General features: G+C 43.1%; 1 protein-coding gene across 1 annotated transcript in view; it reads right to left on the bottom strand.

Annotated features, from left to right (window-relative positions):
- invs (inversin) overlaps positions 1-12,466 on the bottom strand; it is a 36,770-nt gene that overhangs the window by 17,768 nt on the left and 6,536 nt on the right. The window contains exons 3-15 of the mRNA XM_005472744.4: positions 11,208-11,307; positions 10,719-10,885; positions 9,306-9,479; positions 8,570-8,737; positions 8,275-8,455; positions 7,269-7,378; positions 6,641-6,812; positions 5,686-5,841; positions 5,450-5,571; positions 3,365-3,472; positions 3,147-3,253; positions 2,847-3,056; positions 233-444 (exon numbers count right to left, since the gene is read on the bottom strand). Of these exons, the coding sequence (XP_005472801.1) occupies positions 233-444; positions 2,847-3,056; positions 3,147-3,253; positions 3,365-3,472; positions 5,450-5,571; positions 5,686-5,841; positions 6,641-6,812; positions 7,269-7,378; positions 8,275-8,455; positions 8,570-8,737; positions 9,306-9,479; positions 10,719-10,885; positions 11,208-11,307 (1,987 nt within the window). The remainder of the gene's footprint in view (positions 1-232; positions 445-2,846; positions 3,057-3,146; positions 3,254-3,364; positions 3,473-5,449; positions 5,572-5,685; positions 5,842-6,640; positions 6,813-7,268; positions 7,379-8,274; positions 8,456-8,569; positions 8,738-9,305; positions 9,480-10,718; positions 10,886-11,207; positions 11,308-12,466) is intronic.

Raw genomic sequence — 12,466 nt, 5'->3', positions numbered from 1 at the left:
AGACAGGTCGCCAGTCTGTCGCAGGGCTAACACTGAGACAGAGACAACCATTCGCACTCACATTCACTCCCGCATTCACACCTTTTGTTTGTATTTTTAACAGGGTAAAATAAAGACAAGGAATGTGATTATGGTTAGTTATTAAAGCGTTACTGCACAGGCGTGTCCTCACTTGTAAGCGCATTAACACTTACACTTCAGACTAACTTTAAGGATTTCTGTATTTTTCTACCTCTGTGTCTCTCCTCTTTGCTCTTATTGCGTTCAGCTTTGGATGATTTCTTTGTTTCCACAGATGAATCATTCATGGATAAGTCTTCTATAATGCTCACTAAGGACAGCTTTTCTTGCTCTGCTTTCACGGGTGAAACCCTCCGTTTCTCTGCTGTGGCCCCTGAAACTTGCTGCACGGCTTCTCTCCTCCGCTGTTCCTCTTCTCGCTTTCTAAACAAAAAGAAAACCAGCCAAAAAAATACAAAATAAATGTAGAGTTATGATGTACTGACATGTTTTTAAGGGCGTGGTCATTGTGGGCTATACTGATGCTAATGAGGCATATATATTATTGTTGATGGGCACTGTGATGTGTCGACACATTAAAACTGAAGCTGTTTGAATACACCTTTAGAAGAAACCTCATCATTTGGCACAGGCAATATTGTAGGTTTCTGCTTATTTTCTAGCTCTGGACCTTTTTTTAAGAACATTCCTGGATGTCTTTTATACAGCTTGAAAATAATCTGATAAGGATATTAGCTTATCATAGTAATGTGTGGGGAAAAAAGCTTTGCTTAAAAGGCATGTCTAAATAAAACTGCCTGCTTGGATTACCATAAAAACCTGAAGTCAATGTGCCCTCTGAAAACAAATTTACTTGTCAAAAGTGTTGTGTAAGAGAATAAAGATGAGACTGGTGAGCAAATGGCAGAAGAAGAACGAGGCAGAAGAGGCAGACAGAGAGGAGACGTATGTGTGTGCTGGGCTGACAGAAAGAAAGATAGATATGGAGAGAGTGTGACTGCTTCAAAGGCAAAGTAAATGTAATTTGCGAAACACAGTGTGAGACAAACAGAGGCATGTCAGTGAGTAACTTCTAATGAATATAAACACCATGAAGCCATGTAATCAGTGATTACAGCTTAAGTGTGTGGTGGTTCTGTGTTTGTCTAGGCAACCAAATGTGTTAATGTACACTAAATAATAATATTTTCAATTCATTTCAGTTAGACTACGGTTTATATTGTAGGGTAAAGACCCAACAATGTTAGAGAGAGAACCTCAAAAGTCTGATGAGCCCCTATGAGTAAGGATTTGGCGACCGAGGGGAGGAAAAACTTCCTTTTGACAGGAAAAAAAAACCTCTGGCAAACCCGGGCTCAGGAAGGAGTAGCCATCTGCTGTGATCGGTTGGGGTTAGGGCAAAGAGCTCAAAGGGAGACATGACACAAGAGTTTAATAAATAATGCTACCAATGCTACTCCTCAGTCTCCTAGGACAGCGGTCCCCAACCTTTTTTGCGCTACGGACCGGTTTATGTCCGACAATATTTTTACGGACCAGCCTTTAAGCTGCCGTGGATAAATACAACAAAATAAAACCAGTACCGGTACCCCCCCAAAAAAAGATGTATTCATAACACACGGGAAAAGACCCAGGGAAACAGAGTTAACGATAAAAAACGATAAAAACCCTGAAAACCATACATTAGACACCAGAGCCTCAACTCTCACGGCTCAGTACCAAACGACTCACGGACCGGTACCGGTCTGTCGCCCGGGGGTTAGGGACCGCTGTCCTAGGAGAGGTAGCTATGGTATAAATGTGAAAATCCTAGGTGACTTCCTTCTTTGGTTATCACATTCACAAGATTTTCAGAAAACTTGACCTCTGACCTCTGAGGTGAAGCTCACTGGGATTTGAACTCATCCAAGATTTTTAGGAGATCCACATATGATGTCAATTTGAAAATCTTATGTCACCTCATTCTCAATTTCTCATGTTCATAAACTTAGGTGGCCCATCAGCTTTTCACAGAAATGCAACAGAGGTGTACAGATGCACTCTCCATGTATCCTTGACATATACCTATGGGGCTTGATATTTCAGATTTATTATATGAGCAGAAAGATTTTAAATTCAATTCTGGATTTAACAGGGAGCCAGTAAAGAGAAGCTAACATGGGAAAAACATGTTAGTACACACACTGCAGCATTCTGGATCATCCTTTCAGGGTGTTTTTAGGACAGCCCGATAATAATACATTGCAATAGTCCAGCCTGTATGTTTAATATGCGCACTGAAGGACATATCTTGGTCAAAAATGACTACAAGATTCCTCAAAGTGTTATTGAAAGGCAAGATCATACCATCCAGTGAAGAGGTCAGATCTTTACGTCTTTAAGACATGCTTGTAGTTTAACTAGTTGCTGTGTGTCATCTGGCTTCATAGACAAATATAGCTGGGTATCATCTGCATAGCAATGAAAGTATATGTAATGTTTTCTCATAATGCCTTCTGAGGGAAGCATGTATAATATAAACAGTATTGGTCCCAGCACAGGACCCTGTGGAACTCCCTAAATAACCTTTGTGTTTAAAGAAGACTCCCCATCTACATGATCAAATTTGAGTCCGTCAGACAGATATGATTGAAACCCCTGCAGTGTATTTCTTTAATACTGTGTATTCTAACCCATGTATAAAATATTATGGTCAACAGTGTCAAACGCTGCACTGAGGCCTAGCAGAACTCTGTTAACGCTGGTTAATAAAAGCTAGTTATGCCAATTCCTTCACTTTACCATTATACCTATAACTCTGGGATGACCCTATATGTGTCTCTCACTTGGCTGCATCCTTGCGCAGTTGCTCGTGTCGCATGAGCAGCTGCTTTCTCTCCCTGAAGGCCTTGCGGACAGTGTAGCCCTTGTAGACAGCCTGGATTGAGGCAGCAGCGATGTCCTGGATAGCTGCTATGGACAGAGCACCATGCTCCAGCATGAACTGAGTCACCTCACTGTGCCCCCCCAGCAGAGCATAGTCCAGAGGGGTGTACCTGCACGGCATAAACAGTGTGATTCATACATCTATTTTCCTACTTTTTAAGCTTTACCTCTGCTGCCTTCATTGTGGTCTCAGTCCTCACCTCTCCTCACTGTGCTCCATTTGATTGGGAAAGGCATTGTAGCCCAGGAGCAGTTTCACAGCGTCAAGATAGCCATTGTTACATGACCAGTGGAGAGCGGTCCGGCCCTGGACCCCCATAAAGAAAAAAACAGCATTGACGTTGTATGTTTAAACCTTAAAAAAAAAAAAAAGGTCAGACATGAAAGCGTATTCAAGCAAATACAGGCAATTTCTTACCTCCTTGTCCTGTATATTAGGATCAGCGTGGTTCTCCATGAGAACAGCCATGCAGGTGATGTAACCACCGTAAGCTGCGCACTGCAGTGGAGTCCGTCCTGCATGATCCTGCAAACAGTTTACACAGCAGATCAGAAGTTTTGGAGCTACGACATAGACAGCTTTGAAGTTCACAATGATCGGTCATATGCTTTACGCTGGACACGAGAATCCAAACTGTTTTTGGTCATTAATGAGGACAAAATCCAAAATTCATGTTCAGTATGTAACTAGGAAACCACTCGGTGCTGTATTAGATTATCCATAACAATGTTGTTTTATGATTATTAACCAGAGATAGTTTCTGTTGCTCTAAAGAACTGAACACACAGGTGAAACACTACCAAATAAAAGTAGTTTAAATGAAATAGAAGTAACTGTAACAAAAATTTATGACTAAATGTTTCCAATTGACCATGAAAATTTAATATGACACACTACTGCAGCAGCACATTAGCTTTGGTTAAACTTTATTGCATTTTGCTGCAGGGCTGAGGTAGAGGGCGAGTGGTCATGCTTCATATTAAAGAAAAAAACATCCCTTCATCCCCTCTCCTGCTCAAGTATGATCACTGTAACTTTTAATTAACCTGTAATTTTAAATTGAACTTGGACGACTTTAATCTTAATGGTTACTTTATCAGTTACGTATCAGAGAGATAGCAACAACTTTAGTAGAAGCCAAATCAGAAATCTGGTACATTTTTAAAAAGAATGGCGTAGTTGTTAGCATATTCATTACACAACTGACAGATCGCTGGTTAGATTTCAGTCAGAGAAACAAATCCCTTTTGGGGTTGTGTCAGGAAGGGCATCTGGTCTTCTGCTCTACCAAATCAAACTTGCAGAGACACCCATTTTGGCAAGGCTGCCATGTTCTAAAAACTAAAACCATTTTCATGGTGTGATGAGGATTATTTCCAGGAATATTAAAAACCACTTTACAACACCTAGCTGAGTCAAGAACACACTTGAGGAGTATCACTTTCAAAGTCCACAATCCAAAGACACCTTTACGAATATGAAGACAGAGGGTGTGCAACAAGGTGCAAACCATTGGTTACACTCAAGAACAAGAAGGTCAGATTAGACTTTGCAAGAAAACTATCTAAAAGAGCCAACACAGTTCTGGAAGAATTCTAAGATGGATGAAAGCAAGATGAACTTGTACTAGAATGATGTGAAGAGAAAAGCCTGGAAAAGGAGAGCAACAACTCATGATCTAAAGCATACCACATTATCTGTCAAACATGGCAGAGGCAATGTTATTGTATGGGCATGTATGATCCAGAGGAACTGGGTCACTAGTGTTCATTGATGATCTGGCTGCTGATAGAAGTTGCAGGATGAACAGTAAAGTGTACTCTTTGCTCAGATTCAGCCAAATGCTGCCAACTGATCAGACACACTTCACACTGCAAATGGATAATGACCCAGTTATTTGATAGAGAGCCCGAAAAACAAGCAGCAAATCTGGTAGATGCAAAGAAGGTCTGGCAGATCATATTAGGAGAGGAAACACAACATGTCTATGGCTTCTTTTGTTTGCTTTCAAGCCTTTAAATAATCTTACCCCACCCTAACTAAGCCCTTACATGTGCACTCACCATCCTGGTTGCTCAGGTCAGCTGATCAGCTGCTCCTAGATATGCCGAGGGCACAGCAAAAGCTCAGAGGGAACAGATCTTTTGCTGTGGCAGCACCTAAGTTGTGGAATTCGCTGCCACTGCATATTAGACAGGTTTCTGCACTGTACATTTTTAAGTCACTTAAAGTCACTTTAAAGTCACTTAAAACCTACCTCTTTTCACTGGCCACAGTGTGAGAGGTGATTTTTAATTGTTTTAATTGTTTTTGCATTAATGGTTTTGTATGTTTATTCTGTTCTTAAGCACTTTGGTCAGCGCTTGCTGTTTCAAATCTCTTTATAAATAAGACAGCTTGGCTTAGCTAGGCTTCTATACTTCAGATGGCCGTTGCCTGCAAATGATTTTCATCCAAGTATTAAAAACAACTACTCCCTTAGTGAAATATGTTTATGCATACCTGTACATTGGGACTTATCCCATTCTCCATCAGTATCTGACAGACTTCAGCGTTCCCTCCTAGAGCTGCCCAGTGCAGAGCAGTGTGACCATCTACGTCCACCAGGTCAACACGTGCAGAACCTTTATTCAAAACATTCACATGACTACAAAGACCACAGTTAAACTGAAAAGGGAAATAAGACTTTCCCAAAATGACTGAGAAAGTGTAACTAACGTATGTTAATGAACACCCACCTTTAATCAGTGTTAGTATGACATCTCTGTGTCCCATCTCACAGGCACGAAACAGTGGTGTGTGTTTCATGACGTCCAGAGAGTCAACCATTGCGCCCTTCTCCAAAAGCAGCTTCACCGTGCTCTCATGGCCTGACAGGGAGGCCGCATGGAGCGCTGTTTAAACACACACACACACACACACACACACACACACACACACACGCGCACAAGATAAAACATGATGTCCTGAATCACTCCTCAGGTCTGTCCCTTCTTTTTCTCCCCATCACTCCTTTGACTGATGCTCCTGTTTGGGCTGTGGCTAAAGCCTGGTCAGTGAAGGGTTAAACAGGCAGAGAAATTTAATGAGGAGTGGTGCACTTAATCCTCCTTGTGGAAATCCCCCCCTTGCCCTCACTCCAGTCCCCAGACAGTACAGACTGGAGTCAAGTGCATGGAAGTGATCCGGTCAGTTACACTGCCCTTCACACTGTCTAATTAGCATGATTCAACCGTTGCATGTAATTCATGCATAAACAATGACCGTCGAGCAGAGGGGCTATCACCATGGAGATTATAAGTCCAAATAGCCCCGGGGGGTCAGAGCGTGGCGTGAAGTCATGTGAGCCTGCATGTATGTGTGTTTGTCAAAGGACAGTGCTGGCAGTAATGCGCGTCTGTGACAAGCTCACACTAATTTTGCTCACAGTATCACTTCCCTCTCTCCTGTGATCTCACTGCCTCTTTTGCACCTTTGGGGGAATCCCCTGTGACATCATCATCCCAACTTTAAAACAAGCAACCAGTAAGGACAAAGGTATGTGTGTGTGTGTGTGTGTGTATGTGTGTGTATAGAGTATTAAGACCAGGGAAATTATGTCATCATTCCCTTGAAGCACACAGAGGACAGGGGAAGTGGGCCAAAGCAGTTCGGAGGAGATTTAGTTCCTCCTCTGGTTTGTCAAGTCCTCACCAGTGCCACCGTACTTGTCTGCCATGTTGATGTCAATGTTTGGGGTGAGGGCCAGCATGGTGCGAATGACATCATCGCTGCCCTTCCCAGCAGCCCACATGAACGCTGTTCTCCCCTCTAGATCAGGCTCGTCTTTCACTGACGGATGGGACAGGAACACGCCAACTGTCTCCTTCATGCACACAGAAAGAAAAACGCAGGTTATTTGCGTTGTTTTTTTGGACCAAGGTGAAGATACTGACACATAATTACAACAAACTAATAAGATGAAGATCTGGTTTATTATTCTGCTGTAATTTAAAACAGGTGTTTGAACAATCAAGCGTTTAAAATCTCTCCTGTAGGACTTTCAAATATCAGTAACACACCACAAGAGTCTAAGTTAAATAGTTTCTAATTTATAAGACTTTTTGTCAATTTTCCATTAAGTTGACCTTGAAGACCTTGGTGGATATAAGCCAGATTTCAATGGATTGTTAACATGACCCCACTTTACACCCCTACAAAGTTTTATTTGAATTATTTCAAAACTTTTTGAGACATCGTGTTTACAGACAGCACAATGGGAAAACACTACCAAAACACAACCTCCTTGGCGAAGGTAACAATATGTGAGTCAGTGACTCACAGCATTGTTGCTTTGTGCCCCATAGTGCAGAGGTGTTGCTCCTTGGCTGTCTGAGGGAATAGTGCCTGATGTGTTCCTCTCCAGCAGCAGGTGGACGATTTTCGCATGGCCTGAAAAAGACACGTTTTTCATCAGGGGGACATGCTGGGAGACATGGATGTGAAGAGCCAGGACGACAGCTCAACCACACCATCTTACAGATGCAGCGTGTGTTTCTGTTTGTACAGTTAACAGTTAACATGACGCTAAAGAAATAAACAGATCACGAGACATAAAGTCGACACATGCTGTCACCCAGAAGTTTGGAGTCATTTTTGCTGTAAATGAAGGCTATTCTGAGCGACAAAGATACGAAAATACGTCACAAACCAGCAAAAAATTGCTTGTATGACTACCGTTTAATAACGTTTTCAGTTTTGCCCCTGTCGTCTTATTTTAAACCACAGACGTGGTTTTGCACCTCGGCCTCCCACTTCTCTTTCTGTTCTGGTTAAAGCCAATTTTGCACACTTTTGAGACTACTGAGTAGTTCCCACTTTTCTATGAAATCATTTGTTTGTTTTTTTCAAACTGGTTTTTAAGTACAAGACTCTTCATTTCTCAGAACTTCTATAATGTGAAGTTTCTGAAGGAATTTTATTTTATTTTTTGTGTGACTATGATCAAACCCATACAGGATGATAGGCATATTTATTCCTTTTTTAAAAACAGCGCATTTGCTATCTGCTGTGTTTACATAATCCATTCAAGTCTCACTGGAACACGGTGGTTGCTGAAATGTGCGTCTGTATGCCTTCCACAGACATTCGGTTACAAATAATAAATTACTTACGATTAATGACAGCATTAATCTTTGATTGTCACTTATAACATTTCTGATCTATTTAATGTCATATTAAATAAAGATGAATTTACTTTAGCTTCAAAAACAAAAAGCACTTCCAACTTTTGAATGAAAGTGTAAGAAAACTGTAATAGACTGCATATAAGATGTGTGTCGACTCACCCAGCAAAGCAGCCCAGTGCAGCGGTGTTCTGAAGAGGTTATCATAAGCTGTTACATTACAGCCCTCATAAGACGTCAGCACCTCCACTACTGCCTCGTTGCCATCAGCAACGGCAAAGTGAAGGGGCGTCCGACCCTCATAGTCCTGCCAGTTCAGCAGGGACTCAGTGGGTGCTGCTTCCTTTACACAAACACAGACAACAACAAGAAAAGATGCAAACATGCAGGTTGATGTGTGAGGATGGGAAATGAAGATGAATGAATTTGTGAGCGTGTGCGTGGATATGGCGTGTACCAGTATACAGCGGACAGTTTCCGTGGCACTGGGCTCCTGACTGTGTGCAGCCCAGTGCAGGGGGATCTTGCCTTCACTGTCCGGGATGCCGATGTTGGAGTCGTGCTTGATCAAAAGGCGAACGTGTTCTGGTCGGTTATAAAATGCTGACCAGTGAAGAGCAGTTTGCTGTCGACAGAATGACGATAAAAGATGACACAAAGATTTCTCAATGGAGCTAAACTAAAAATGGGCAGTTGTAAGACTGGGTTTGAGGTTTCCTCTTTTAAAAAAATGACTACACTATGATACAGCCAGGAAATATGAGGGAACGTCCTACACAAAGCTCATATTGAAGATCCACCAGTGAGCTGAGATTTAAACCTCGATACCGACGACTGAGCTATTCTGAGATTTGCTGAAACCACTATCATCTGACACGATGATGCATATTGGATTATTACAGAACTAACTACTGATGTCAGATACACATCAGGTTCAGCAGACAGAGAACACTGTGTGTTTGTGGTTTTATCAGCAAGAACACAGGACAAAGCTACAGCTTGTTAAGCTTTTCACTGAGCGTGTTTATGTATGTATGACTTAATGTGTGTATGACTTAAAACTGCCGCTGCATCTACCAAATGGCTTTGAGTGAGTCTGTTTGTAGGTTAACGGTTTGACGCCCCGGCTGGCTGTTTTCTGACTGAGAACAGTTATAAAGACAGATGGATATTTACGCACTCTACTACACTACCTTATTCTTGTCCTGTGTGTCAACCTCTCCAGGTCCAATATGTTTGAGGAGCAGGGCGAGCGCTTTAGGTGAGGGGTGTCTGGTGGCCAGGTGGAGCGGGGTCATTTCCTCTAAATCTTTCTGCAGCCAGTTAGCACGCCTGGACAGCAGCAGCTTCAGGAAACGCACGTTCCCCTGCAGCACACAAGAGGGACAAACTGTGCTGATAAGAAGCTCAGAAATCGCCAATTCTCCTCAACATTAGTCATGAACCAGCAACAATGTCACACACACACACACACACACACTCCCACACACACACACTGACTCCCCGGGCTTTTAGCCGCGTCTGGTTCAATCCACAGGTCATCCATCTTCGTTCCCTCCTCCTGCCTCACTCCTCAGTGTGTGTGATGAGCTGTTAAACAGTAAACAGCAGCACTCTGCCTGCCATCCCCTCCTCATCATCGTCATCATCTTTATACTCACTTTTCTGGTCTTTCACCAGCAGGCCACTGGGTGCAACAGTGGCCGCACAGCAGCAGTGTGAGGGTGTTTAGTATCGTGCTGTGACCACAAAGCCACAGACTGACAGATCTATCTCGTGTGTGAGCATGCATCTAGACTCTAAGAGTGTGTGTGTGTGTTCCTGTCCTCCTATTCTCAGTCCAATTAGATCAGTAATCCCTTGCCTCTCTCGCTGTCTCAGCCACTTATTGATCAGGTGTCAAAGAGACAGGGCTTCCCATCACTAGCATCCCCCAACATACACACACTCCCCATCTACGAGACAGATCCTAGTAACCTATTACCTTCCCTCTCCCTTCAGCGATATGATGATCCTGTATCAGTACACTCTAATAAAAGAAGCCGCCAATAAATAACAGAGAGGTAAAGAGATATTATTAGCACCACATCCCCGTTGTTCTCATCACTCTGGAGGTGTTGTCATTAACTCTTTGTCTTCATTGTCCCTAATTGTGTAGATTGAACTGAAAAGAACATCAAGCCCCTCCTCTTTCACACGTTTCTGTGTCTAAAATGCTGTGGAACAGCAGAAATACTCCATGCAGAATAATTCCTCATGTACAAGCATGTGCATAGGAAGCTCATAGCTAAACTGCTTGTGTCTGAGGCCCATAAATCAGTTCATATTACCTTCAATAAGCCCTAAGGCCATAATTACAGCCACTAGGGGGCACTGTCTTCCCATTGGAGCTGACAGACTGTCAAAATTTCTGTTATTTAACTTCTATGAGATCACACCTTGGGTTCATATTCATTTCACTTTAATAAATCTATCCAATTATGGCCTTTGTGAATGAATTTTGTCAGGATAATGACATAAAAAGGGCCGACATACATAACTGATGACATTAGTGTGCTTTATGTGTGTGCTCCAGTGTTCACTTGCACATCTGCGAATGCCCGTACCTTCTGTGCAGCGAGGTGCAAAGCGGTTCGCTGGCTGAGGTCGGTCTTGTTGACCGATGCTCCGGCTTTCAGCAGAATCTCTGCACAGTCCAGACGGTCAGCCAGCACGCAGTACATCAAAGGGGTCCGGCCGAACTGGTCCTCACGGTCCTTCAGCAAGGGCTCTGCTACATGTGGACACACACAAAGCACAACAGAAGGTTTAAGTCAGACGTTAAGACCCCAATACAGACCAAGATTTTGGTGAAAATCTACAGAATTCATTCTTATACTTAAAGACAAAAATCAATTTTTTTGGAGCTGCTGGGAGTCATAAGGTAGCACTTTAGCACTGGTAACCTGCATCCTCATGTTTGCCCTCTTATATTCTTTTACTACACATTTCTAATTTATGCCACGTGCCACGACATATTAAACCTGTATTTCTTTAGTAGCTGAGGGAGTTCATGAACTTAAGATTTAGAGGCCAGTTGCCCGTGTGCTGCTTACCGGTGATGAGTCTGAGGAGAGCGCTCCTATCTCCGTTGACAGCTGCTGCATGAACCTGCGAGCCCAGAGAGGCAGGTCCTGGGCTGGACGTCGCTGAGGCCTGCAACACAAACAGATGGAAGTTCACAACTCGAGCTGCAGCAACATGCATACACACACACAGTTTGTGACATTAAACTGAGTCTAGTCAGTTTCCTTTGCATTCACTTGACTCAAAGCACACTCATTACCGGACACACTCACAATTAAGTGCTTCATGTTCAGTGTAATATCGTATTGCGTGACAAATAAATATATTCTAAATAAAACCGTGTTTCTCGAGATCAGAGAATATAGATGCAGTTTTTCTGTATAATAATCAAACAGTGATTGAGCCATTCAGAAGGCTATTACTATTTTACACACAGATCGTCTTGCGGGCAGATAATAAACACCTGAAGCTCCACAAGCAGTCGATCATACAGCAAAACGCGTACAGCCAATAACAAAATAAGAGAGCTAATGTGAGCTGGCAGTAGGGACTGCGAGCGTGCACAACTCAAAGTGTGTGTGTGTGTGTGTGCTCCTGCTGAGGGGGTTAAATCTCTTCCTGGCCCCACTTAACCAGAGCGCAGTGAAAGCTGGGTAACGTGCAGACAGGAAGCAGCTGGGGAGGGGGAGACCCTGTGTGAGCGTGTAAGAGGGGGGTCTCTCTTCATGTCTTATTCATGTCTCATTAATACTGCAGCATGCCTTGCCGTGTTTATGTGTGTGTGCGTGTGTGAGCGCGCATGCATGTGTGTGTTTGTGTGTTCGGTTTGGAGATGTGGGACAAGCCCTGCGGAGCGCAGCACAGAAATCAATTATTGCCCCTAAACACATAAATGCTGGAGGCACAAACTGATGCCACAATCAGAGTTTTCTCCGAGACGTTTTCATTAACTCCCAGATCTGATGCAACACAAAAATGACCATCCAAAGAGACTTCATGCCGATACAGCAGAGGGGAGTTACTGATAAGTGTTAAGGCATTCGCAGCTTTAAAAACACTTCTAAACTTTTGGTCGGGGAGGTGAGGGAACACTGCGGTGTCTTCCATCCATCGTTTCTCATCCCCCTCTTCCTCCCCCTAGTCACCTCATAAAGAGAGCTCCCGTAGACACTGCGTGCAGCACGGCAATTACCCATCATGCTCCTGCTTTCTCACGCTCTGCCAAGTAGTGGCAGAGACTTAATACAAGTTAGTTACAACATTTACTGCGAGGTAAGGCTATGTGTGA

The sequence above is a fragment of the Oreochromis niloticus genome, linkage group LG11, assembly GCF_001858045.2.
Source record: "Oreochromis niloticus isolate F11D_XX linkage group LG11, O_niloticus_UMD_NMBU, whole genome shotgun sequence".
Taxonomy (NCBI): Eukaryota; Metazoa; Chordata; class Actinopteri; order Cichliformes; family Cichlidae; genus Oreochromis; species Oreochromis niloticus.
This window is presented reverse-complemented; position numbering and strand designations above follow the sequence as displayed.